This window comes from Chaetodon trifascialis, chromosome 15, assembly GCF_039877785.1.
Source record: "Chaetodon trifascialis isolate fChaTrf1 chromosome 15, fChaTrf1.hap1, whole genome shotgun sequence".
NCBI lineage: Eukaryota > Metazoa > Chordata > Actinopteri > Chaetodontiformes > Chaetodontidae > Chaetodon > Chaetodon trifascialis.
This window is the reverse complement of record NC_092070.1, coordinates 7,853,229-7,880,413: the sequence shown is the minus strand read 5'-3', so window position 1 is coordinate 7,880,413 and position 27,185 is coordinate 7,853,229. Positions and strand designations below refer to the sequence as shown.

General features: G+C 43.6%; 4 protein-coding genes across 5 annotated transcripts; 3 read left to right on the top strand and 1 right to left on the bottom strand.

Moving 5' to 3' along the window:
- Positions 1–147: 147 nt before the first annotated feature.
- Positions 148–7,285, top strand: gcat (glycine C-acetyltransferase). Its single transcript, XM_070980914.1, has 9 exons — positions 148–451; positions 1,176–1,306; positions 1,418–1,519; positions 1,609–1,755; positions 2,065–2,219; positions 2,680–2,762; positions 3,490–3,661; positions 4,558–4,679; positions 6,491–7,285. The coding sequence occupies exons 1-9, from the start codon at positions 232–234 to the stop codon at positions 6,640–6,642; spliced, it is 1,284 nt and encodes a 427-aa protein (XP_070837015.1). The 5' UTR covers positions 148–231; the 3' UTR covers positions 6,643–7,285.
- A 706-nt stretch (positions 7,286–7,991) lies between these two features.
- Positions 7,992–14,892, top strand: mcm5 (minichromosome maintenance complex component 5). The gene is made up of 16 exons (XM_070981426.1): positions 7,992–8,331; positions 9,033–9,159; positions 9,245–9,373; positions 9,462–9,634; positions 9,720–9,875; positions 9,976–10,145; positions 10,233–10,404; positions 10,494–10,605; positions 11,760–11,903; positions 11,990–12,055; positions 12,141–12,317; positions 12,416–12,528; positions 13,354–13,482; positions 13,584–13,726; positions 13,998–14,125; positions 14,607–14,892. The coding sequence occupies exons 1-16, from the start codon at positions 8,159–8,161 to the stop codon at positions 14,706–14,708; spliced, it is 2,214 nt and encodes a 737-aa protein (XP_070837527.1). The 5' UTR covers positions 7,992–8,158; the 3' UTR covers positions 14,709–14,892.
- A 129-nt stretch (positions 14,893–15,021) lies between these two features.
- Positions 15,022–16,491, bottom strand: hmox1a (heme oxygenase 1a). The gene is made up of 6 exons (XM_070981311.1): positions 16,417–16,491; positions 16,283–16,341; positions 16,057–16,168; positions 15,750–15,965; positions 15,390–15,662; positions 15,022–15,246 (listed from the first exon to the last, which is right to left on the bottom strand). The coding sequence occupies exons 2-6, from the start codon at positions 16,330–16,332 to the stop codon at positions 15,088–15,090; spliced, it is 810 nt and encodes a 269-aa protein (XP_070837412.1). The 5' UTR covers positions 16,333–16,341; positions 16,417–16,491; the 3' UTR covers positions 15,022–15,087.
- Positions 16,492–20,805: 4,314 nt separating this feature from the next.
- On the top strand, positions 20,806–27,131 carry foxred2 (FAD-dependent oxidoreductase domain containing 2). Of its 2 annotated transcripts, none has more exons than XM_070981309.1 (10): positions 20,806–20,957; positions 22,050–22,267; positions 22,360–22,665; positions 22,759–23,010; positions 23,225–23,536; positions 23,653–23,819; positions 24,060–24,225; positions 24,529–24,755; positions 24,853–25,023; positions 26,308–27,131. In XM_070981309.1, the coding sequence occupies exons 2-10, from the start codon at positions 22,053–22,055 to the stop codon at positions 26,538–26,540; spliced, it is 2,049 nt and encodes a 682-aa protein (XP_070837410.1). In that variant the 5' UTR covers positions 20,806–20,957; positions 22,050–22,052; the 3' UTR covers positions 26,541–27,131. The 2 variants fall into 2 exon arrangements, with proteins under 2 accessions (XP_070837410.1, XP_070837409.1); XM_070981308.1 differs by lacking the exon at positions 20,806–20,957 and adding an exon at positions 21,293–21,440.
- The last annotated feature ends 54 nt before the right edge of the window (positions 27,132–27,185 follow it).

Here is a 27,185-nt window from a genome sequence, read left to right as displayed (position 1 = left end):
GGTTTTGATAAAAGAAACAAACCTAAAACGTTTATATTAGCCAACTTTATCTGAACTAGTAAATAAATACTCTCTAAAATCTGATTGGACAAAAGAAGCCACCTGGCACGCTCCCTGGCCTCTGATTGGTCTACTACACATACGCCTACGATTGCTAACGTAACGTTGGTGCTTGGTCTGTAGTAGAGCGCTCCTGCACGTTTGTCACCTCAAACTCACGACTTCACCGCCATGTCTCTCGGAAAAGCTGCCCGGAGTTTGGTGAAACCGGTCCGCGGGATCCTCCGGCCCTCGGCCGCGGCTTTGAGCCGGAGCTACGCCGCTGTGAGCGAAGCCAGAGCGCTGCTGGAGAACGAGCTCGACAGTATCCGAGCCGCGGGGACGTGGAAGGCGGAGAGGATCATCACGTCCAAGCAGGGTCCTCAAATCAACGTGGACGGCAGTCGGAGCAGTGAGTGGCCGTAGTTTAAAGCAACAGTTTCTCTAAAAAAAAAAAAGTGGTGACAGTGATGCGCAGGTGTCATTAAACGCACCACGTGTGCGATCTTGCTTTTGAACTTGACTCAGACTGCAGTGAACTGAAGGCACGCAGCGTTGCTGGAGGACACGCAGGCTCACTAACCTCATGTTTCACAACACTGAGCTAACTCACATGACTCAATGAGTCATTTCTAGAAAACCCAGGAATCCAACTTTTAAAGAGAATATCAGATCAGACCCTTAAGCAGCTTTAAATTTGTCTTAAGTAGTAATAGTAAATGTAATTACATTTGTGGTAAATCTGGTGCAGTTGATTTCTACCATGTTTGCCAGCAAGGCAGAGAGCCCATGTTTACCCTGCAGGATCAACCTTTGCTTTAAACTGACTCCTGATTTATGAATTGCCATGTGACTTCAGGCCATGACCCCCCTTGTGTGAAAATATCTGTGTTGAATTGATCTGGGTGGCAGCATGCAGCCCCATGCATTGTTTCCTCTGTCTCTGGCTCTTTGTTCTGCTGTGTTTGCCTCATTGTGTTGTTTTGTCAGTTGTAAAAAAAAAAAACTGCAGGCAGAATGTCTCCTGCAGGTTTTGAGTTGCTGATTTTGACCTTGGAAGTGTCATATCAGACTCAAACAGTGACCTCTTGACCTCAGCTTTCCTTCTCCATCTAAACTCCTCTCTTTTCCATCAGGCATATTGAATTTCTGTGCCAACAACTACCTTGGATTGTCCAGTCATCCAGAGGTGGTGCAGGCAGGCATCAACGCTCTGAAGTCGTATGGTGCTGGACTGAGTTCTGTCCGATTCATCTGTGGCACACAGGTATTGTGGCTGATTCACCACTCAGCACATTAACACACGGATGACAACATATATGCAGCTATGCTACAGCTACACCTTGTGGTGGTCAATGAGTTCTGTCTGTGTTTAAAGGACCTACACAAAAATCTGGAGCAGAAACTTGCAGAGTTCCATGAGAGGGAGGACTGCATCCTCTATGCTAGCTGTTTCGATGCCAACGCTGGACTGTTTGAGGTATGTCCGTCTTTACACTCCACTGTCTCCAAGACCCAGAAGGACTCCCCTTTTAGGACCAATAATGCATGCCGGCCCTCTCACGCCAGGTTCTGTTGGGCCCGGATGATGCAGTGCTGTCTGATGAGCTGAACCACGCCTCCATCATCGACGGGATCCGCCTCTGTCGGGCAAAGCGGCTGCGCTACAAACACATGGACCTCAGTGATCTGGAGAACAAGCTCAAAGAGTCTCAGGTGTGTGTGTGAAGTACCGCTTTTCATGTGAAAACCAACATTATTGCTTTGTATTTAATTCATGTTTGTGCCACTGGGCACATGCGCACGCAGCGACTGGCAGCATAGAGTGTGATAGTTTGTCTGTTTGTTTGTTAGTATAACTCTTTAAAGTTATCCCAGCGTTCTCATGTCCAATCGCAGTTTTATGGTGTGTGTGATTGTGTGTGATTTGTGTTATACTATCTGCTGCACAACAAATTGCCCGATTGGGGGTGAGGACCAGTCTGTGCTCCACGCATCATCAGGACTCTGTTCTGTCCTCCTCAGTCATCTCGTATGCGCCTCGTAGTGACAGATGGAGTCTTCTCTATGGATGGAGACGTGGCTCCCTTAACAGAAATCTGTGACCTCGCCGAACAGTACGGAGCCATGGTATTTATAGACGAGTGCCACGCCACCGGCTTCCTGGGGCCCCGGGGCAGGTGGGTGAAATGCTGCTCAACCTAAAAATGCAAACGATGCTTCTTTTTTTTTTAAATCTTTTTACTTGTTAGTCTTTTTTTATATATATATATATATATGTAATGGCATGCCTGTAGAGGAGCATGAATAGGCCTGTCTGCTGTCTGTCCCATCATGTAAAATGAGCATCTTCACAGATTTAAAGGGACGTGCGTGGCAGCAGTACAGCCAGGTTAGGTGTTTGACCTCCTCTCTTAATTAGTAACTACAATTTTCAAATGAATGTTATGACTTAAAATGTTGTTTGTAGAGAAAACTCCTCAAGCCAAGTGAGAAGTAGCTGCCCTGCAACATCGGTGATAGTGTCTTTCATTAACATGGCCAGTAGGTGTCCCCAAAGTCGTGTCCTACACACAGTGGCTGCAGTAAAGATGATCTTATGAGGGATTAACTAATGGTGCTGCTACCTGTGACTTGCAGAGGGACAGATGAGCTCCTGGGAGTGATGGACAGAGTTCACATTGTAAACTCCACCCTGGGAAAAGCACTGGGCGGAGCAGCTGGTATGTCTCCACCTGGTGTTTGACTGATACATGTTCTACATATGCAGTATGTAGGACATATTGTTCTATCGTACATATTGAGGGAATGTTTATATAAACAGGTGCATATTTACACATATTTAGCAGACACAAAACAACATTGTGATATTTGGAGTAGTGTTTCTGGCCACCTGATGAATGTAAGTCCCATATTGACTTTTCCTTTTGACTCAGTTTTGCTTGATGTTTGACTTTCTTCACCAGCTAGTTGCTAACCATGCTGCCAGTCGGTGCTGGCCAGGTAGCGCACAGTGGTTTTTGTCAGAGCGTTTCTGCTGAAAAAAGCTGCTGAAAACGGGCTTAACAGAACTTGAATTTGCAGGTAAACCAAAGCAGTGAAATCCAAGAACTAAAATGCTCCACATGGCTGACGGAGGACTGCAGCGTCTCTGTCTCAAGTTACATGACAAGATCAATACCACTGTCTGTTAAATATATGATTCCAGCCAAGGCTCAGCCAAGCAATAGGCTGATGTAGACACTGCAAAACAGCCTACAGAGCCATCTGAGCTGTAACCACTTTTCATGCTAAGCTAACTGTCTATTAACCATTTCCTGCCATCCAACTCAAGTTACAGAGCAGGCAAATTTCTCAAAATGTCCAACACGTCCTCTGGTGCTGTCAGGGTTGATGTAACTGATCCATGCCAAATCAGCTTTCCTCGGCCTAATAAATGTTTTCTCTCAGGCGGCTACACAGTTGGCCCTAAGCCTCTCATTGACCTCCTGAGGCAGCGCTCACGGCCCTACCTGTTCTCCAACTCCCTCCCCCCTCCTGTGGTGGGCTGTGCCACCCGGGCTGTGGAGCTGCTGCTCGCCTCCAGTGAGATTGCACAGAGCATGACAGCCAAAACCATGAGGTGGGTTTGTTCTCAGGGGCTCGCTGTTGCCTGCCTTTGTGATTTTCAAGCTCATCACATCAACACATCTCTTATCGAGCCTTCTAACCACCTTTATTATTTTTTATTAGCGAACACCAGTGTTGAAAAAGCGCAGGCAGTGTTAGCAGGCTTTACTCTAACCCTCAAAACAGGAAGAATTGTGGCTCATCACCCAACAACAGGTGATCACATGTCTAACCTGAATCTGAATTGTACTTATTTGTAACTTTTGTTACTTAAAATTAACAAAAGCTAAACTGACTGAGGTTCAGTAAGGAATTTGAAAGGATTCAGATTTGACAAAATGCTATGAAAACCCCATCCTTAGTGGTATGCGTCTGTTTATTTGGGGCTTTGGCAACACAGATAAGCCTTTTTAAAGATGTTCCTGTATTAATGTGCACTGTATTTGCTAATGAAACGAAACAGCAAACACTCAGGAGGAGGAACTCAAAAAGATCATGACCCCAATCCAAAGTTGGAACACTGAATTGTCAACAAAGAGAAATAATTTGTGACCCCAAGGAACTTCTTGGTCATGTTGCTTAACATTAAGCAAATGAGCTAATATTTGTTCTGAAAGCATCTCCATTCTTATTTCTTACCTTTGTTCTCTAACAGCCACATGCTGCCTTTGGGCCATGTTGCACAACTGTAAACTGCACTCAAGGCAAAGCATGCTCATGTTCTGGAAGAAAGCATACAAACATGGTACAGCAGCTATCCAAAAATATCAAAAACAGCCAGACTTGGTGACCTTTGTTTACTATTTGAGTTTGGCTTCATCAGCCCTTATCAGCACTTCACAAACAGCAGACATCGCCGTCTATTTAATGTTTAATGAGCGTCATACTTTTTCTCTGCTGTCCATTCAGATTCAGGAACAACATGACGCAGGCTGGCTTCACCATCGCGGGCTCAGCTCACCCCATCTGTCCCGTGATGCTGGGCGACGCGCGGCTGGCGTCCGTGATCGCTGATGATATGCTGAAGCTAGGTGAGACAGCAGCCCAGAAACAGAATGAGATCATTTGTTCTTTCTTTTGACATGAAAACAGGACTTTGTGAAACGTGACGGTGTAATTAGGGTTTCAGGCACTTGCCCCACCTTAAATGCTTTGCAAATATGTTCAGTTTCTTTTATTTGCTTTCCGCATCCTGAAACATCCGTCTTACCAAATGGCCAAAGGAGTTTTCACACTCAGCAGCTTATTCAGATGTCACAGCAGGCTTTTGTTACCTGACAAGTGACTTTCTGTGTTTCTCCTTTTTTAAGTGATAGTAGCAGCTTTCATCATTGCTTTATATGCTGTCATTCAAGAGCAAAAAGCCATCGACAGCAGTCAGTCCAAGTATTTAATACAACAGGTTGCATCCATAGGCAAGGCTGCTATTGTCCAGCCCATAGACTGTATTCATACGTACAGTATATAAAGTCATTGGTCCATGCATGTCCCCCATGCTTGTGTTTGTCAGGTGACTAAAATCAGACTGCCTTCTGAGCGAGGTTTCGGCCATAAAACACTAACTAATTTTTAATGTGTTGTTGCTGAATTTATAAAAATGACAAGTGGATGAGCTGTCATAGCCTAAGGGCCTTCCTCAGCAGACAACCCCTCCATGTCAGCCAATCTGCTGAGGCTGGCCAGGACCGCCTCCGAGAGGGTGGGAGTGATACAATGACACAATGATGAGCTGGTTCCACATTAAATGACAAAGCAAACATGTTCAGTTCAGTTCAGTTCAGTTCAGTTCAGTTCAGTTCTTTATTGTCCCTCAAGGGGATATTTGGTTTGCAGTGCAGTTCCACATACAAGGGACAGTCAAGGCAATCAAAACAATGCCAACAACAATCACAACCACAACAACCATGCATAAAATAGATAAGATCAAGCTGTCCATAGAAAAATAAATCTATAAAGGAATAAAATCGTATCGTCCGCAAATTGCAGAAGATGCCTGTCAGTGTATTTGCTCTTACAATCATTTGTATAAAGAATATACAATAAAGGAGACAGGACACACCCCTGAGGTGAGCCTGTGGATGACAGCCGCTTCTGGGAGAAAACATCATTAGCCCTTACTACCTGTGGCCTACAAGTTAAAAAATCCAGCACCCATTTCACCAGTCCAACATCAAGATTAAAATCTGACAATAATTTGTTGACCAGAATATGTGGTTGGATTGTATTAAAAGCTGAAGAAAAATCTAGAAATAAAATTTTTGTACTCTCAAGATGCTTGTACAAGTAACTGAACAGAGTGATGGTTGCATCATCTACCCCTCTGCTGGCCCAATAAGCAAATTGCATTGGGTCAAGCTGGCTCTGAACCTTTTCAATAAGAATTTGTTTGACCAGCCGCTCAAAAGTCTTCATCACTATTGAAGTCAAGGCCACAGGCCTCAGATCATTAAGCTCCTTCGGAAGACTTGATTTTAGCCACCGGGACTACTACTGTTTAGTATTTACACAGGACAGAACAGGACACAGCAAGCTAACTTCAGCAAAAAAAAGATTAAAAAAAATGTTGTCCATTTCCACGTCTACTTTTCTTTTATTGACGGTGCCCTGATGCATTGATGTGATATCAACCATTATGTGCATGTTGCATTCAGGGACCACACAGAAGAACATGTTAGGCTGCTATTTTATGTTATTTTCTTTATCACTTAATAAATGTAATTGCCTCATTACATTCATGTATTGCCTCCCAGGCTGGATCAAACCGTCTGAGGTCTGAGCCGGAGGTTCCCTGTCCCTGTAACTAAGCATTTAGAGGTAAAATGATCATCTCTTCCCTCCACAGGAGTGTATGTGATTGGATTCTCCTACCCAGTCGTACCGAAGGGCAAAGCCAGGATCCGCGTTCAGATTTCCGCTGCCCACACAGACGAGGACATCGACCACTGTGTCGACGCTTTCATCCAGACGGGCAGAAAGCACGGAGTCGTCTCATGAATGGGACAAAGAAGCAGGAATCAGAACGGATCAGCAACCTGGATGAATGACGGGATGACGTTGAACCGCTTGCTCTTGCAGATCCCGCTGCCTGTTACCTATGAGGCCTATGAGTGATGCTGATGGAGATATTAGTTACGTTTGTAGGTCAGTGGAGGTTATTTTTGTGTTGGCTTCGCTGAATAAAGCACTTTTGCTAACATGTAGTTGTTTGTATTTTAAGAAAAGGGGCTGTTCAACGTTTATATGAGGCAGAAAATGTTTCTATTGAATCTTTGTAGCTCTTGAAAATGAATGAGTTTATTTAGGATAACCATTAACGTGTAAAGCAGATTGTTGTTTCAACGATGGTGAGGATGATCCTAACTCATTTGATGATGCGTTAGTCATAACCTCGCATCATCAGGATTTATTAGAATCAACCAAAACCAGTGAAGGGGGGGGGGGGGGGGGTAGAGAGAGAAAGATTTTTATGAGTGAAGGAAAATATGAATACAGACAGGATGGGCTGTAATGTTGAAGTAGTCGAAGGTCAAGAGACTCCTCAGTAGGAGCAACGCTTTGCCTTTTTCCTCAAGACATGCAACAGCACATTTGCAGATTCTGCATACAGAATGTAAAATATTAAAATCCATCTTCACTCAAAATGTGTTTTGCTCATTGTTTCTTCACTTCAGGTGTTCGAGTCGCACTGTGCAGTGACACGCCTGCTGTATGTGCAGAGGGAATCCATGCAGTGCACACACACACACACACACTGAGACGGATCTTGTAGTAAAGCAGGAGACATCCTGTGTAGTTAAACTTTTGATATGACAAATATTAACATATTGATAGATATTAGATTCGTTGATTGGAGAGAAGGGTGCCATTTTAACAGGGTTTTCAGACAAAACTCGTTCAAAGCAGGATGTTTCTCTGTCTTTATATGTAAATTAAATCTCATCTCATCTGCTGCTGTGGTCACACCATCTGTCATTTTACATATGAAAAAATAAATGTAGGACTTCCATTGTACAGATACTCTAAATCCTGTCCAAAAGGAGAGCTTCTTTAAAAACAGCATTTCTCAGGGCTGATGTAAAAGTGTGTTTTTGTTCAGCTGTGACTTCATTTCGCACTTTTAACTCTTCTTCTACTCGTGCTTCTTTATGGCACTTTGCTGCTCTTACTCCTCATGCTTCCGCCTCTCCTCCTCCTCCCCCTCTTGTCTTTTTCGCGCCATCAGTGCTCACAAACCCCGCCTCTACACCCAAAACACGCCTCCGAGAAGTCCCCTTGACCTATGGCAGCAGCCGGTTATTGAGTCCGACCAATCAGAGGACAGAGGAAGGGCGTTGCGAGAAGCGACTCGCGGGAAACAGACGGGAAGGAGTTCAGTTTTTCCCGCGAAACATATATCGAGCAGCTTTGTCTCTGGCAGGGTCCATCCGTCGTGTTTTTCTTTTACCTAAGAAAAACCAGTCTACGGTTTTCAGACCCAGCTTTGTCCTTTTATTCAGCGAACTGCTTCAGCATGTCTGGCTTTGACGACCCGGGAGTGTTCTTCAGTGACAGCTTAGGAGGTGGAGAGGGACCCGGCGTGGATGAGGGGGGACAGAAGAGGGTCCAGATCAAGAAGCGGTTCCGTGAGTTCCTCCGGCAGTTCAGAGTGGGCACCGACCGCACCGGCTTCACATATAAATACAGGTGAGATGATGATGATGATGATTGTTGGCTGTAAGTAGACACGGAGTGAAAATGATTGAAGTGGAGAAGTGTGATGAATCTCATCAGCTACCTAAAAAAGATGAGTGAATAAACTGAGAGCACGTGAGTGAACCTCATGACACTAACACTAAAGGGACCTATTTGTCACATCATGAGGGGAAAGTTACCGCTGAGCCTGCGAAAACAACTCCATCACGTCCCCTGTGGGTATGAAGCGAGCTTTCTAACCCTGAGGACGCCATCAGGTTCATCTCAAATTGTGCGTGAGCCTTAAATAATTTGTCAGAAAACCTTCATTACAAAGTTGGACTGTGGAGTTTGAAAGCAGTGACGTGAAGGAAGCAAAGCGTCTAAAGAAAGAGGCTGCTGAGTTGCATTATGGGACATGTAGGATCTAGCCATTCTTGCCATGACTTGTTCAGAGAGTAAAAGTGAGGGTATGTCAGCTTGAAAGGCTTCTCACTGCAGTAAATCACTGCAGTGATAAGTTAACAACAGCTAGCCAATCTGGCATTTAAGTGCAGCAAAGTAGTAAATAGCTAACTCTGTTAGCATTGGTAGCTTTGTCTTAGCTAACTGAAGCCAACTGAACAGCGTCTGCATTTGATCTGACTTCAGACCCGCTTCAAGTATTAGACCATGAATTCTTCATCATCGCATTATTAATTTTTTTCAATCAGAGATGAGCTTAAGAGACACTACACCCTGGGAGAGTATTGGGTGGAGGTGGAGATGGAGGACCTTGCCAGCTTTGACGAGGATCTGTCGGACTGTCTCTACAAGCTGCCAACGGAGAACCTGCCGCTGGTAAGTCTACGCACAGTGATTGGATCTGATTTGCTTGAAGATGGCCCATCCCTACATTCACTGAAATCTCTCCTTTGATTTACAGCTTGAGGAAGCCGCAAAGGATGTAGCTGATGAAGTGACCCGTCCCCGGCCTGTGGGAGAGGAGGCGGTCCAGGATATCCAGGTCACGCTGAAGAGTGACGCACATCACGCTTCCATCCGCGGCCTCAAGGTGCCTGCACACCCCTTCAGCGTCTCACGTTCTCATCGTTATCGCTCCATCATTTGGTCACATTTTGTCATTCCTCCCTCCCCCACAGTCCGAGCAGGTGTCTCGTCTGGTCAAGGTGCACGGCATCATCATCTCGGCCACAGCGGTGAAGGCGAAGGCCACCAAGGTGTGTCTGCAGTGTCGCGGCTGTCGCGCGGTCATCAACAACATCCCTCTGCCTCCCGGCCTGCAGGGTTATGCTCTGCCACGCAAGTGCAATAAGTGAGTAGGAGTGACCGCCTAAGCTTCGCAGATATGTGTGTCACTTTTTTCCGTGCTTCACGTCAAACAACTTCTCTCTTCCCAGTGAGAATCCTGGGAGGGTGAAGTGTCCCGTGGACCCTTACTTCATCATCCCGGACCGCTGCGTTTGTGTCGACTTCCAGACTCTCCGCCTGCAGGAGTCTCCAGACGCGGTGCCTCACGGAGAGATGCCGCGCCACCTGCAGCTCTACTGCGACAGGTGAGGAGCTCGTTCCCATGGAAACACTTTAAATCTGGGATGTTTAGCTGCCGCTTTGTGGCTCAAACTGTCTTCCTCTTCCCTCCCCCATCTCTCTCAGGTATCTGTGTGACCGTGTGGTCCCAGGCAACAGAGTGACCATCATGGGAATCTACTCCATCAAGAAGATGGCGGCTACAAAGACCAAAGGAAGAGAGAAAAGCGCCGGCGTGGGCATTCGTGCGTCCTACCTGCGAGTGGTTGGCATCCAGGTGGACACCGAGGGGGCAGGTAAAGATGACCCCCTGCTTTTAAACAAATGTAAAAGGAGAACTATAGAACCTGCTTTCATGTCATGTCGTGCTTCTTTCCTTCCAGGTCGAGGAGCTACCGGATCAGTCTCTCCACAGGAAGAGGAGGAGCTGAGAGCACTGGCTGCTACTGCTAACATCTACGCCTCCCTGGCTCGCTCCGTAGCTCCCTCCATCTACGGCAGCGACGATCTGAAAAAGGCCATCACCTGTCTGCTGTTCGGAGGTTCGAGGAAGAGGTGAGGCTGCTGGTTCGACTCTACGTCGCCATAGTTGAGCGCTAATCATCCTTCTTTTGTAGTAACGCTTTTATCTCCCGTCCCTTTAGGCTGCCTGACGGTCTGACTCGTAGGGGGGACATCAACCTGCTGATGCTGGGAGATCCCGGTACAGCCAAGTCTCAGCTGCTCAAGTTTGTGGAGAGATGCTCACCGATCGGGGTAGTTATTGATTCTCCAGTGCAGACAGAGCTTTTTTTTTTTTTTTTCAATTCTGTTTTTATTATGATTTTCATGGTTAACAATTCACCAATCACCTCCTATTGTCTGTACATTACAACAGATCCATCCAGCAAGACATCCACAATTGCATAAGATATACAATTAGGGATGATTGGTCCTCTCTCAATCACACCACAGATGAAATCAATTACATACAAAAATTAAGAACATAACTCCTTTGGCTTAGAACAAGAATGCTGGGGTGCACATCTGTTATACCAAAAAATAAATAAATAACTAAATAAATGAACTAAATATACTGATGCATAAGGGTTGAAAAAGAAAAAACATAGATGAAGAAAGGAGATGGATATAAGATCTATACAAAGGATGGACGGACCGGAGTGACATATCTAATCCATCTTTCCCATCTTCTCAAAACAGATCCTGTTTTAATCTTATAGCAAAAGTAATTCTTTCCATCTTGAAGATGTTATAAATGATGTCAAACCATTCGTCTACTGAAGGTTTTTCTAGTTTTAGCCACTTTCTTGTAATAGCTTTTCTAGAAGCAGCACTTAGTATCTGAAAGAGGTATTTGTCATTAGAGGATACATTTTCCGATGGTAAAACTCCTAAACATAATGACACAAACTCAAAAGTAATATCTATCTGAAACACTATTTCCAAAATGTTGTAGATCTCCCGCCAGAAAGGCAACAATATTACACAAGACCAAAATATGTGATAATGATTTGCTTCCAGGCACCTACATTGTCTCCAACATATTGATGAATTGGTATAATGTCTTTTTTGAGCTGGAGTGATAAAAAATCTGATGAGGGTTTTCCAACAAAACTCTCTCCATAATGTTGAGTTTGAAGTTTTCCATTGTATCTCACACAAATATTCCCAATCTTCTTCGCTTAAAGCCTTTCCTTCTCTCTCCCATTTCTGCTTTACATGCAATGAGCTGCCCTTCATTTGTTGCAAACCTTTATAGAGTTTTGAGATGGTTTTTTGGCCTGGGCTGGAAACATATGCGTCCGAAAATACTTTTAGTAGAACGTTATTCCGTTGTTCTTGTTTAATCCGACAGAGCTTTCTTTTAATTGATCTGACTCGAACCTCATCGTGAACTGTTGTGCCGTCAGGTTTATACCTCAGGTAAGGGCAGCAGTGCAGCTGGTCTGACTGCCTCCGTGTTGAGAGACCCCAACACTCGTGGATTCATCATGGAGGGGGGCGCCATGGTGCTGGCCGACGGCGGCGTCGTGTGCATCGACGAGTTCGACAAGGTAGAAAGATGCAGTGTTGCAGGAGTTTTGTGTTTGACTTCGTTTGTGCCCTGAAGATTAAAGGCAGAACTGCTTTTGTTGTTCAGATGAGAGAGGATGACAGGGTGGCCATTCATGAGGCCATGGAGCAGCAGACGATCTCCATCGCCAAGGTAATACCTGTATCTGTATTTATAATTAAAAAAAAAAAAAAAAGCAGAGGTCAGCACAGGAAACTGACACCCTGACTCCTCCCAGGCCGGCATCACCACCACGCTGAACTCTCGCTGCTCGGTGCTGGCTGCAGCCAACTCCGTGTTTGGCCGCTGGGACGACACAAAGGGCGAGGACAACATTGACTTCATGCCCACCATCTTGTCCCGTTTTGACATGATCTTCATCATCAAAGACCAGCACGACCAGCAGAGGGACATGGTAAGCATGCGCACGTGCGTCTGATGCTTTTGACTGGAAACGAGCTGCTCGAAACCCTCGAAGGCTGGGAGTTGTTCTTAACGCATGTCTGTCTGCAGACGCTGGCTCGCCACGTGATGAACGTCCACCTCAGCGCTCAGACGCAGACGGAGGGCGTCGAGGGCGAGATTCCTCTGGCCACCTTCAAGAAGTACATTGCTTATGCCAGAACGTGAGTCAGTCCAAGTGTGTTCATGATCGTGTAAAAACTGGACATTTCCTTTCACTCATGATTTTTTTAAACAATATTTTTACATCAAAAACGAAATATAAACGCACTCAGCAAGATGCCATCTCTTTCACCCACTCATGTATCGAAGGTACATCCAGTTTTCTCCAGTATAAAGCAATCATCCTCCTCCTGGCCTGCAGGAGTCCAAAATTTTGGGGATATATACCTAATATAGACACTTTTGCTTGGTAAGGGACTTCCACATTAACGATGTCAGATCTGGTTTGAAGAATTCTTTTCCAGTATTGTTTTAACTTTGGACAGTGTCGGGGACACTAGGGGACCATTGGTTGAGTTTGACTAGAGTAAGTTCTCATCAGCCACTTGTATTGTAATAGCTTCATTCTCCTATTAATTGATTGTTTTTGCGCTCTTAAGCATGCCTTTTCCCATTCAGTCTTTTCTATGCTGTCTTGACCATGTCTCCATCTTGCTCCAAGAAGATTACCACCCACATATAGATCTTCTATTTTTTGCACACCTTTTCTTGCACAGATTCTGAAACTGCCATCTGCCCTTCCTGCCTTAAAGGCATTACCCCATACGGGGGAGAGGCGAGAAATGGGAGGAGTATTTCCAACATGCCAATGTGCTTTATACCAAATATCAATAGTATTTTTAAGGAAAAGGGTTTTCTGCTGTTCTCCCCAAAGATTTGGGGTCTGCAGAGTATAAATATAGTTTTATTGGAAGGTTTGGTTCCTTTCACTCATGATTAAGTTACTTATCATGTGTTCATTGATCGGTTTGGATGCTCTCTGACAGTAAATGTGGCCCCCGGCTCTCTGCTGCGGCCGCCGAGAAGCTGAAAAACCGATACGTGGTGATGAGGAGCGGAGCGAGAGAGCACGAGAGGGAGACGGACAAAAGACCCTCCATCCCCATCACTGTCAGGTATCCTTAGATGCCGCCTGTCACATCTGCACAGCAGTGATGGATTTTTCTGCTCCACCCTTTGAGACTCTAAGTAATCCTTCGTGTTTCTGCTCCGTCAGGCAGCTGGAGGCTGTCGTGCGTATCGCGGAGTCTCTGGCAAAGATGAAGCTGCAGGCTGTGGCTGGAGAGGAAGAGGTCGACGAGGCCCTGAGACTCTTCCAGGTCTCCACACTGGACGCTGCACTGTCCGGCAGCCTTTCAGGTGTGTGTCTGTTTGTGTAGTTTTAGTATTGACCTGTTCTCTACACCTCAGTGTTTACCAACCAGGGATACATGTACCCCAGAACAATATCCACATTTCTAGGATTGTGTTGCATAACATCAGTTTACGGTCTGTTCATAAGAAAACATTGGGAACATGACTGGAGGTCCATCTGACCGAGCTGTGGGGGAACATTAGACTAAAAAAATGTCTTGCGCACAGTGCATTATTCCATATTCTTAACCTCTCGCCGAATCCACTTTGTTTGTAGGAGTGGAGGGCTTCACTTCTCAGGAGGACCAGGAAATGATCTCACGCATTGAGAAGCAGCTGAAGAGGCGCTTCGCTATCGGCTCGCAGGTGTCCGAACACAGCATCATCCAAGACTTCACCAAACAGGTCAGTCTGAGAACGCCGCTGTCGGGGAAAAGGCCACATAAAGCACATAATTAGAACCAGACAGGTCCCTTTTTTATTTGTAAGCGGGGCGTGGCGATTGGTTCACCACTAAATAGACCAAATGAGTGTGATTGTATATCTTCCTGTTCATTTGTGATAAGTGTGTTTCGTGACCCGTAGGAGTGTTCAGAGAATGAAAAGCTGAAAAACAACAATTTCCCACATGTGTAACACAGGAAAACAAAAAGCAATATTTGCGTTTGAGTCATGGCCTTGTGTCATCCCAGACAGGACGAGACGGTGTTATTTACACAGCACACAAAAGCCACTTCATTCTTTGCACAGCCGAAAAGGCAACACTTAAAACAACAGGAAAATGGACCCGTTAGGTGTCCTAAAACAAGACAAAGAGGACTTTTCTGTCTACTTCAATGAGTCATCTCTGTATTCTGCTGTTTTTCCCCTCTGTGCCACTTTACAGAAGTATCCAGAGCACGCCATCTACAAGGTCCTCCACCTGATGCTGAGGCGAGGCGAGCTTCAGCACCGCATGCAGAGGAAAGTGCTTTACAGAGTCAAGTAGAACAAACTCTGTTCTAACACACATACGTAGTACTGGTGTTGTAAATAGTTTTGATCTGCCTATTTGTATTTCCTGTTGAACATCTTTTGAAAAATCTGATCTCAGTTGTGGTCAAAAAAAGTCGCCGTTGGAGAATGATGTCAAGTGTCTGCATGATGTGTAAAATTAAAGTATTTGAAATTGCATTTGGAATTGGTGTTTCATTTTCAACACAGCAATGAACAGATGAGTTATGGAGACAGTTTTTTTTTGGCAGGTAGGATTGTTTAATATGATTCAAATTATTACATTATTTAATATGATTTCAGTCTTGATTTGTTGCATTAGTTAGTCAGTAAAGTGCTAAAATTGTGTGTCTATTACATGTGCTGGTTCAATCCTAGAAGGTATAGATTCCCATTCCAATAGTGGTCAGGGTGACGCACAGCCCCACGGCGAGCTGCATGATGGCCGAAGGCGGGAACATGGAGGCCTTGCCCTTTGATTGGTCAGCTGTTTCTGTTGGGACACTCAGCATTTTCTGCACGTCATCAAAGACCTGGAGGGAAAGGCATGAAAGTCATCAGCGAGTTGACGTGCTTACGCTGCAAGTTTTCAACATTCACTTCCTCTTTTCGCTGCTTTCACTGTCATTATCGGCCACTGGCGCCGCGCATGAACGTGCTCTTTAATCCCTCTTACCTGGATGTTTAAGTCGAAGGCGTTGATGGCCTCCTCCAGCACCGCCGCCTTCTCCTCCTTCGTCAGCTCGACGCTGTTCATCCGGCTCCTGTACAGCTGCTTGAAGAGGTTGGGGCTGGACACGCCAGGGAAGGCAAAAAATGAAAGCCCCTCGTCGCTGCTCAGCCTCAGAGCTTTCTGGGTGATTTTCCTTAACATTTGACCTCCAGATAGATCACCAAGATAGCGAGTGTATGCGTGGGCCACCAGCAGCTTTGGGTTCTCTCTGCCAATCTGAAAAAATAATGTGAAACAAAAGCTGTAATTTTGTAACGGCTTGGCCCTGAATATTAACTGAACGTCTTCCTCCGCTCCCCTCACCTTTTGGAGTCTCTGCACATATCTGAGAGTGGCTGCGGGGATAACTACCCTCTTCTTCCAGTCTGAGCCCAAGAAGTGCTCCAGATCTGCTTCAAGTGATTCCTGGCGGGCAATTTCCTGAGGGAAGTATATCGGCGCAACACCCGGATGGGAGGAATTTCTGTCCATCTCCTCTTCCAGTGCCTTGTAGATCTCGTACAGGGAACACAACAGCACCTGACAGAAGCATAAAGATAAATAAATAGAGGCCAGAGTGTCATGGCTTCTTCCCTCCAGCCCATCAGTGTGTTAATTGGAGGTGGCTTACCTTGTACTCTGGCAGGGTGATCTGTCCCTTCAGGTAACTCTGCATCAGGGATGTGTTTTCAGCTCTTGCATGAATGTCCTTAGTGGCTGATTTAATCTGCTCCGATAAATCCCTGGTGGGGAACACAAGGTTCAGTTCATCAGGGGGAGTTTTTCAAGCATAAAATCATTCGAGGAAAAACTAGAAAAGTCTTGAAAACAGCGGTCGGTGAGGGGCATTGTCAAACCTGTTGGCATCTTCTATCTCGTGTTTCCTGGCACACTGCATGGTCTCCATCTGCACAGCCTGGAATGAATGATTCAGCTGAATGAAACACATTTCATATGAATAACAGTGTGTGTCACAGCCCATATGACCCACCTGTAACGAAGCGAAGTCTCGGTTGTGTTGGCTGGTCCTCTGACAGCTGTCACCTGCTCTGAGTTCACGTCCCAGTGTGGCCTCACAGCTCCATACGTCCACTTTTAATAGCTCCCATGTGCTCAAAGGGGAAGTGTGAGTGCAGACTCACTTTATGCAGATGGCTGAGGCTGAGCATGACAAAGCAGATGTGTGACTGTGGGGGAAACAACTGAAAACATGAATCAGCAAAAAGCTCAGTTTCAGACAATGTTTGCACTGATTCTGATGAAAGAAGCACATCAACTCAAGTACTGTACTGAAGTATATTTCGAGGTACTTTATATTACTACACAACTTTAAAGAGGGCAATTTTGAATTTTTGTGTTCACTAAATTTATTTGACAGTTATTTTTCACAATAAGAATTAAAAATATGAGAGTCTACATATGATATTGGGATATACCTATAAAACTCTCGCATTAGTATGTAAAGTACCAAAAAATGTAGTGTATAATTTATTTAAAAGGACAATATTTAAGCTCTGCTTACGTGTCAATACTGATAAAATGACCTAATTAATAAAATACTCATCAAAGAGCCAGTCTGCATGATGAATATGTTTAATACTTAAAGTACATTTTCTGATAATAATTGTCTTTTTTTAATTTTTTTTTCTACACTAAGGTATTTCCCCTTTTGTTTACATAAAGGATCTGAATACTTTTACCTCTACCGACAATACAAATATGCAAACACGCATTAAACATGACACAGTCAGTACTTTCAGGCAAATGAAACAGTAAACAGAAAAGCTCTGTGTAAATTTGTATGCAGGAACATCTACAATGAGTGTTTACCCAGTTAATTTTTCTTGTCTAACCTGGAGTGTAATAAAACTCGGAGGAGCAGTTGGACAGAAGGCTCTCACAGGGGCAGGTACGTTCCTGAAGCTCACCGAAACGTCTCTACCCACGGTGAGTAAAAGGTCTTTATCAGAAAGAAAAGAGCAACGACAGATACCGTTTTATAAGCTGTTTGAATTAAACATTACATGTGTGAATTATGAGAATACAGTGTGGCTTCTCTGAGTAATAACTATCATATGTCATCTACTATCAGCAACAATGAAGAAAAAGCAGATGGATGTTTGACAGATTTAAAAGTCAGACATAAAATACACATAAATCATGTAATAAGAAATGATGCTGAGTGATACTAACATCACGTTACATAGTAGCATGTGGTCACTGTGGAAAGTCTTGCCGGTCAGCCTGACTACAATGAGGACAGTTCTAACAGGAACACTAAGAAAGGTGGACTTTTCTGAAAGACAATTTATTTGTTAAAAATAATGTCAAACTTGTTGTCTTTGTACTGTTTCATGTCAAAAAGGATTAACAAGTGATCACGTTCGATTTAAGTTGCAGTTCAAGTGTAAGCACCAAAGGAGTTAAGATATCAGTGGAGGTGGAAGTCATAAACTGTACTGAAGTGTCAGTTGAAGTTGAAGTCGGAAAGACTTTAGTGCCAGTTCAAATGTCACAAAGTAAGAGTATTTTGTTCATTTGTTCATTCCTAAGACTAATGAACAAATGATTATTTTCTCAATGAAGTATAAGATTCAATTCTTTGTTTATATACTTAGTTTTATATTATATTTATTTTAGATATTTTATATATATATTATTTTGTATATATTTTATTTATTTTATATTTTGTTTTTGTTTTTGTTTTTTTTGTATGGTCGTTATATCTTAGATGATGTAGAGGATTTATATCCTGTATCAGATGTATTTTCATTAAATTTCATTATATTATATTATATTATATTATATTATATTATATTATATTATATTATATTATATTATATTATATTATATTATATATTGTAATGTGTATTGTGGTATATAATCTAGATTATAGAACTATTATATAACCATATACTTAATTAGATACTTAGTTGTATTCTAAGAATTGCTGTTATTCTATATTTATATATTTAGTTATATTTTTAAGAGCATTCTTTTCTCTTAGTATTATTCTCATCCATTCTTCTTTACTACATATATTTTATGTTTACATGTATGTTTGAAACTGCAGCTGCAACAAAAGAATTTCCTAAATCGGGATCAGTAAAGTAAGTCTAAGTCTAAGACAAGCCAGTGGATCTAAGATCGCTCATGGGGACACACTCTCAATGATGAAAAAAGCTCATTCCAAGAGTCATGACAGCTGTAAACATGCTAAACTGTGAGGACAAATGCTAAAAAGTCAGTTTGCATGCCCAACAAGCAGCTTTCACAGACCCCATTCTGACAGAGATGCTGTTACACAGGCAAGCTCTGTGGTGAGCTAATAGCTGAGAAGCTTCAGAAGGAGAATTTGTGACAGAGTGAGTTGTTGCTGCTGTGGAGCTGCTCACACCGTCAGTTTGTCTGGAATAATTCATGGAGATGAAAGAAAACCTGACGTGGAAACTCAGTGATAGCAAGTGTTTGTGTGTGATTTGACCTTTGTGGTGGACATTATCAAGAAGCTCTCAGAGCTCAACCTGAAGCTCCAGCAGCTTCTCAGCTCTCTGCTTTCAAATGTGAAATCACCTGAAGTGAAATTAAACTGTGGTGAGTGCAGCTGGAAAGAGGAAACATCTGAATCTGAATATGCTGCTGAGTGAAAACTCCTTCAGGTGTTTGGTGAGACTTTTCAGGATGTGAAAAATAAAGAAAAGGAACTGAAAATATTTGCTAATGTTTAACATGGAAGCAGTGGATGTGCCTGGGGGTCTAGGACATGAAATCAGTGAGCTGACAAGCAACAACCTACTGAGAGCAGCTCTTTTCAAAACTGACAGCTGACACTGGTGATCTGGCAGCACCTGAGAAGCTTATGCCATGTGGGGGATGAGGGGGCTCGCTTGGGGAGCTGGCCAGCAAATATAGGATAGCCTTGGGACCCCCCCCCCCCCCCTTGGCGGCGACCCAGGCGATACTTACTGAATACATACACCACACTAACCCCTGTCAACCTTTCACATCACAAAACCTCTCTTCAAACACAGACATGATATGATTTGATTGAACCGCTCCACATCTGCTGCAACCCTGATTCCAAAACAGCTGGGATGTTGTGTAAAACATAAATAAAACAGAATATGATCATTTCTTAGGAATTTGTTCATCCTTTTTGACTCAATTGAAAACAGTACAAAGACAATATACTAATGTTTGGCCTCATCAAATATCTGCTTATTCTCAATTAAATGCAGCAACTAAAAACTGGGACAGATGTGGAACGCTCCAAAAACACCTGTTTGGATCATTCCACAGGTAAACGGGTTGATTGGTAACAGGTGATTGTATCATGATTGGGTATGAAGTCCCTCACAGGCGAGGATCGAGTGAGGGTCACCACTTTGTGAACACGTGATTGTATAATTAGGTTGTCAGGAATTGGATCCACATTAACTGCTTTGCAAATACGGTCAGTTTCTTTTGTTTACTTTCCACGCCCTGAAAACGTTGGTCTCACCAAATGGCCGGAGGAGTTTTCACACTCAGCAGCTTATTCAGATGTCACAGCAGGCTTTTGTTCTGTCAGAGCAGGAATATGCACCGTTTCCGCTTTCCAGTTGCACTTACCACAGCTTTAATTTGCTTCAAATGATTTCACATTTGCTATCACTGAGTTTCCATGGCACGTTTTCCTTCATCTCTAGGAATTATTCCAAACCAATGTTGCTGTGGAATAATTTTTCTTTGTCTGGTACTAGCAGCCCTGCAGCAACAAGACACTCCTTCATCAATTCTCCTTCTGAATGAGGTTTCAGCTTCTCAGCTCGCTCATCACAGACTTGCCTGCAGAACACAACCTCCTTCAGGTGGTCTGTGAAAGTTGTTTGTTGGGCTTCCAAACTCCACCAAACAGTGTTAACCGCAAGAGCATTTGTCCATGTAGCTCATCCACTTTAGCATGTTTGCAGCTGTAGTGACTCTTGCCATTAGACGCAAGTGTGATTTTAATACTTGAGAATGTAGTTAAAATGTTTGACATTAGACACATTTGCATAATACATAAGCTCATTAATGAGAAGGAGCAGACTGGACATTTTAATTTTTCTATTTTTTTCCTATTTATTTTACTGGGGGGGGGTATTGGACACTAATCAATATGGAAATATAGTATTTTTGTATTTCTACAAAGGTTCTTTTTTAATAAATCAACACTTGTATGAACAAATAAATAAATTTCGTGCTTACACACTCACCACAACCACCTGGTCAGGTGACTGTGGACGTTCAGTCGCTTTTTCTTTTCTATTCTATTAGATTCTATGGTCGTTTCTAATCACGCCCCCTTATGCAAGCAGCCCTCCATTGGTTTTTGTGATTCGAGGGGGAAGTGGGCCGTGCCACTGGATTTTTTTTCGAGGGCAGGACGCGTACACCTATACATCCTTAGCACTCTTTAAAATGCAAAATAGCAAAGATGTAGCGGTCTCGACAGGTGTGCTACATGCTAAACCACAGACGTTACGCGCGAGGGATCGACTGCTATAACAGGTAACGTAGATCGACATGTTTGTGTGTTAGAACGCACGAACCGAGCTCACATCTGCCTGAGCGGGCGATGGCAGCCGCCGCATCCCAGCAGAGTCATATAACATCGGCTGAAGAGTTCTCATCCCGAGCCTACAGCTGTCTCTCAGTGGGCTACGTTTCCACATATCTCCAGTCGCTAGATGATCCAAGTGGCTACCTGGTTTGTCAGACGCCATCGTAATTTTGGGCTGAATTAAACGCACCATGATCGAGCCACAGGATGTAGTCAACGTTGCCAGTTGCCTAATCGTGGCTCAAATGCCCATGCAGGCTTGGAGGAAAAACAAAAGAGAAAACAAAAAGTGATGAAATTGTAAGAAAAACAACTCTGTTGACTGAAAAGACATTAAATGCGGATGAATTTTCGCAGTCATATGCGCTATCCGTGAACGCATCCATGGTACGACCACATGCGTCCAGGTCAGGATGTGTTTGACTCCTGCTGTAAGTTCATCTCAGGGTTTCATGCAGTTCCAGTAGAATCAGACATGCAGGTAAGAACAACGACAGCAAAGCTGAGTAGGTATAGGTTAATGGAAGCACTGAACGAGCAGGAGAAACATATAGATGCCTATATAAATGCGTGTGTGTATATACACATACATGCAAAGCAATAATAAACAACAACCTACAGTCTGTAAACAAGAACACAATTGTTCAGCGGTGCTGAATGCAAAGAGTGCTGGAATACATATTGAATGGGTGATGTAATAGATTACTTTAGAAATATGAAGTAGGTGGGTATGTACAGTATATGCTTATATGCATGTGTATATGCAGTATACCGTGTGCTTAGATTTATGTTTACTGATGACGATGATGGTATATACAAGCTAAAAAACTGTTTTTTTTAATAATTGTAGGTTGTAAATAAAGAGTATTAAACTATAAATAGTCCAAATTGTTACAATTTAAGTGGATTGTTTTTGTTAAGTTACCGAATATTATGTCATGCCATAGAAAATTTACTACAATATTCCAAATGTTAAATGGATTTCATTGGTTCTTATTGTTTATTGTGTTGTCATTGCCACACTGATTTGTGTCCGGCAGGTTATGGATTCGAGCCTTGCTTGTTTTACCCTTTTCGTCTTGATTGGCTGTGTCCAATGCTCTTTTGACAAACACCACCACAATGGCACCCGCCGCTACGATTACTGCGTGCTTGGAGCCGGGCCTTCGGGCCTGCAGATGGGATATTTCCTTTCCAACGCTAAAAGAAACTATATCATCCTGGAGAGGAACTCAATCCCAGGAAGCTTCTTTGCCAGGTAGGAAACTTTGTGAAAGACACAAGAAATTATACTTCTCCTCCTGAATCACCTGTGACACATACCTTCTGTGCTCTGTTTTGTGTGTCCAGGTATCCCAGGCACAGGAAGCTCATCAGCATTAACAAGATTCACACAGGGAGGCAGAACCGAGAGTTCAACCTGCGCCATGACTGGAACTCGCTGCTGAGCGATAGACCGGACCTCCTGTTCAAGAGAGTAAGCACTGAGTTTTACCCGCCAGCTGATGCCTTCCCAAGCTACCTGAAAATGTTTGCAGAGGAGCTCGACCTGAACATCAAGTATGACACGGACATCGGAAGGGTCCGGGCAGTGCAGTCACCCACTGGCAGGAGCTTCATCCTGACCGATCAGCATGCGTCAGACTACACATGCGGGTATTTAGCCTCATACTGAACCAGAGGGGAAACATTAGCATTTGTTTGGATTGTGGATCGCATCATGTTGTCCTTCTTTTCCCTCTCCCTCAGCGTCCTTCTGGCAGCCACAGGTTTGTGGGTTCCTCAGACGATAGAGTTTGCCGGTTCTGAACTGGTTGAAGGCTATGAGACCATCTCCACTAATCCTGAGGACTACAAGAACCAGGCCATACTCATTCTGGGCAAGGGGAACGCTGCTTTTGAAGTCGCCCAGAACATCTTGGGAAGAGCAAGCCGGGTGCACATGCTCAGTCCCAACCCTGTTCGATTGGCCTGGCAGACACATTATGTTGGAGATCTCAGGTAGTGCTCTCTGGGGTGGTGGATTTATTTGTCCAAGTCAGTTAAGCTACTCCACATGTTTCACATATCCCCTGGCAACTGCAGGAGTACTCCTGGCTGGGAGTCAGTGTTCTACATTGATGATTTGCACACTGTAGGTTAACATCACCAACTGTCCTCCATTGGAGCTATCAGCATTTCTAACATAAACCCATGTAATGTTTTTGTTTTTCAGAGCTGTGAATAATGAGCTGATCGACACATACCAGCTGAAGTCTCTTGACGGGCTGGTGGAAGCACAGCTGGATAAAATAGTTATCGCTCGACGAGAGGAGGAAAGTAGTCGGAGATCAGGCAGCAAGAAGAAAGAGAAGAAGGAACGCTTCTACCTGACTTTGAAAAAGTACATACAGGATGAGAAGAACAGCTCAAAGGTGACACAAGAAGAACTGCCAGTCTATCACATCGACAACTTCTCCATGCGGAAGCCCTACGACCGGGTGATCCGCTGCCTTGGGTTCCGGTTTAACTTCAGCATTTTTGATAGGTATAGATTTATGCAACATGGCAGACTTATTGTGTTGTTCAGTATCCATGCATTAATTACAAATAATGTATTGTTCTGTCAATGAACACCCCCTCATCTCGTATCAATCTTCCCAGCTCTACCTGCCCACAGAACAGTGAACAGGCCAAAGGGAGGTTGCCAGAGTTGACGCCCTGGTATGAAGGGAAGAACACCCCTGGTTTGTTTGTGCTGGGAACTGCTGCTCACATCAGAGACTACCGCAAATCTGCTGGCGGCTTCGTCCATGGCTTCCGTTACACAGGTAAAAAATGTTTGTTACTCTGTGACATTCAGAGCAAGGGTCTGAGTCTTCATTCGTTCAGAGCATCCTTTCTGCCGCTGTCTCGTCTTGGTCTGCATGGTCTTATTAGCTGCAGGACATGTAGTCGGCGCACACATGTGGATTGTGAACACTCAGTTGCATGGGTCACAGCTGGAATACAGACAAATTAGACTTTGACAGTTGTGCATTTACATGTACTGTGTCAATTTTCTGCCACAGCACGAGCTGTACATCATGTACTTGAACAACGTTACCATGGCAAACAGTGGCCATCCAAAACACTGTTGACAACGCAGCTGCAGTCCTGGATTCTGAAACGGGTCGACGCAGCCTCTGGGACATACCAAATGTTTGAGGTGCTCGGGGACGTTATACTTCTTCGAGGGTAAGCACATGTTGTTTTGTTATCACCAGAAATAAGTCGATTTCTCCATCAGCACTCATTTGTTTATTAAATCTGCCCATTGTCATTCGCTGAGTTCAGTTCATCTGTCTATCCACCCTGATTAAGTTACGTGTCCTGATCAGCTGCTCTTCCCCAGCTGTTTGTCCCCTTATATCTCTGAATGAAGATGACTACTGGGCAGAAGGCATTGAACGCCCAAACCACTTTTCACAATGAACAAGTGCAGTTCATCCCTTTGAAGCTCTTCATAGTTTGGTTGTTTCTTGTCTTTTTGATTCTCAGCTCCCATTGTGAATATGTGGTAGAGTATCCACTCCAGGCTTTGGCTCAGTTCCCCTCCGTCTCAGGCCATGAGATCTCCGACCATGGAATGATAGTTCTAGTCATGCAATACGGCAAGAAGAATATAGACTATCTGGGGCGGAACAGGGCTCAGACAGACTGGACCAAAGCTTGGCAATCCAACTTCCTCCACCCTGTTTTGTACTACTATGACAGACTTCCTACCGGTGAGTGGAAATGTTGCTCCCATTAAAAAGTCAAACACTTTTTAGTAATGAAATTATGGCAGTGTTGACAGGGAACAAACTGATTTTTCCCCCCCAGAGGAAGACATGAGGCTCCGTCCCCATGGCTGGCCTTTGCCAAGGCCCAAGGCAATTCATCACATGGTTGAGGACTTCCTCACAGAATGGGAGAGTCCCATATCTCATATCCAGCCACTGCGGCGGTTCCTGGAGCACTGTGTGCAGACTGACCTCAGGGCATTTTATGCAGGTAAAGTTGCATCTTGCAGCCGGTCTGTTTGCAGCCTCAGAAAATGTTTTCAGCTCAGAAAATGTCTCCATCAGTAGAGAGTGAGAAGAGGAAAAGAGGGATGGAACACACTCTTCACACAAATTTCTGTATTGATATATTTATTTTATCATTAAAACAGGAAAGGCTGTCCAGCCCTAACGGGTACAGGCCTTTCGTTCACAGCCTGCACTGCCATACAAAGGCAGAGAGCAGTAACTACAAAAACAGTGGAGATAAGGAAAAACTGAAAAGTTTTCACACAGGCTGACAAACTGTAACAGACAAAAAAAAGTTGTAATGCTTTCATTTCATGCATTTAAACTTACCACACCAAAGCACATGAATTCCACTACAGAGTCAAAAGCTAAGATGGCAGTTAATGCTGCTCTGCTAAGCTAAGCTAATTACCTTTTAACCTAACTAGTTGAATTCTATTAATTTCAATGTGAGATTTAACTTGTATCTCATTAATTAGTTAGGTGTTACGAAGATGTTGATGTTTTTCAATTACAAAAGCTGCTCAGTGGAAAAAAGTGCATTGAGCTTTAGCTAATGCTAGCAGTGGCTACCTTCTCAGAGCTAGCCTTAGCTATCATATTAGCTGTCTCATTGGCTGTATCTCTGTGGCAGTGCTGTGTTACAGTATGTCACATTATTTGTTTGTGTTTTTACAGAAGTTGTACATTTTCTATGGCATAATAGATGAACCAGATGTCAGCTAATCCAATTCTGCTCTTAACTATAACCTCAAACACTAAATAAGTACATTAAGATACAGTACTTTAGTTGTGACTATAAGATACATCCTTTTTGACAGTATCTGTTAAGAGATGAGGCTTTGTAACATTTTCTGTACTGTAACACAAGTACAGTTTCTGTGCACTGACACACATTCATGAGGTCTCCTCTACAGCATATTACCTATAATCTCTTTTCCGTTTGAGTACTTTCTGCAAATAATCTGAGTTTCCATTTTGAGTCTCATCGTATTAACTGGTCCTCCAAGGTGCTGCGTACTGATTTATTGAAATGCCTCTGATGCTGGTGCCAAACCGTGTGGTGGACGTGGCATTGTTTTTGCATCTTAAAGGTTAAAGTTGATGATAACTATGCATGTTTGGTTTGCAGCATAGAGAGCAGAGCAGCCATATTTGTTTTTGTCCTGTATGATTCAGTGTACTTTTACCTCCACATTGAATCACAATGATTTTGATATCATCGGTTGTAGCTTTACTAATCACTTGTTTTTTTCCTGTGTTTTAGAATCATGTTTCCGCTCATCCCTTACCCACCGCAAGCCGCCACTGTTCTGCCAGCAAGGCTACTTGAAGCAGCAGGGTGTCACTCACACAAATCAACTGTGGCAGCACGCTCTCGATGTTGGACCGATGCCTACTGAGCAAGATGGAGGCAAAGCCGGGGCTGACCCTGCTTTCTCCAACCACCTGGCACAAGCTGGAGCCTCCATATCTTCAGGGCTGAAACTTGGCTTCTGATGGTTTTACTTAAGTGTGTCAATGCTATGCCAATGATGCTGTTTCTGTGTCTTAGACTTGCTACTTCCAGCATTCATAATATCTCCCTCCCCAAGACCAGATATTTTTGACAGCATGCCATCCATACAGATCAGCAGTTCCCAACACACTTCAGTTAAAAAAGCTGTTTGTACTTGCAACTCTGCATCACCAGATGTAAATGTCAAACACTTTACTATTTCAACCAAAGAGTGATTTTCCTTTCTTTATTCAATGATGTTTAAGGGTTCAAGTAAAAGTAAAATGATCCAGTAATACAGAAGAAACAAGTAAAGATTAGAGGAAAGTTAAAAAATCTGCATATTTCCTCTTCTGGTAATCATCTCTTGGAAACTGCTGTTTAGCAATGGAGAGGCATCTTGTCCTTTGAAATCTCCCATATTATTATTCCTATATTTCTACACATTATAATATGCCTTTATCATATCATAGAATTCTAGATGACATGAAGCTATACAGGTGGAGGGTGGGTGTCAAAAATGATTATGCATTATACATTTGACATTATGTTACCTGATGAAACATACATTAAAGAGATTCAATTCAAACCAATACGTTTTGTGGCGTTATTGATCTTTCGTGGTGCGCACGCGCGGAACAATCTTA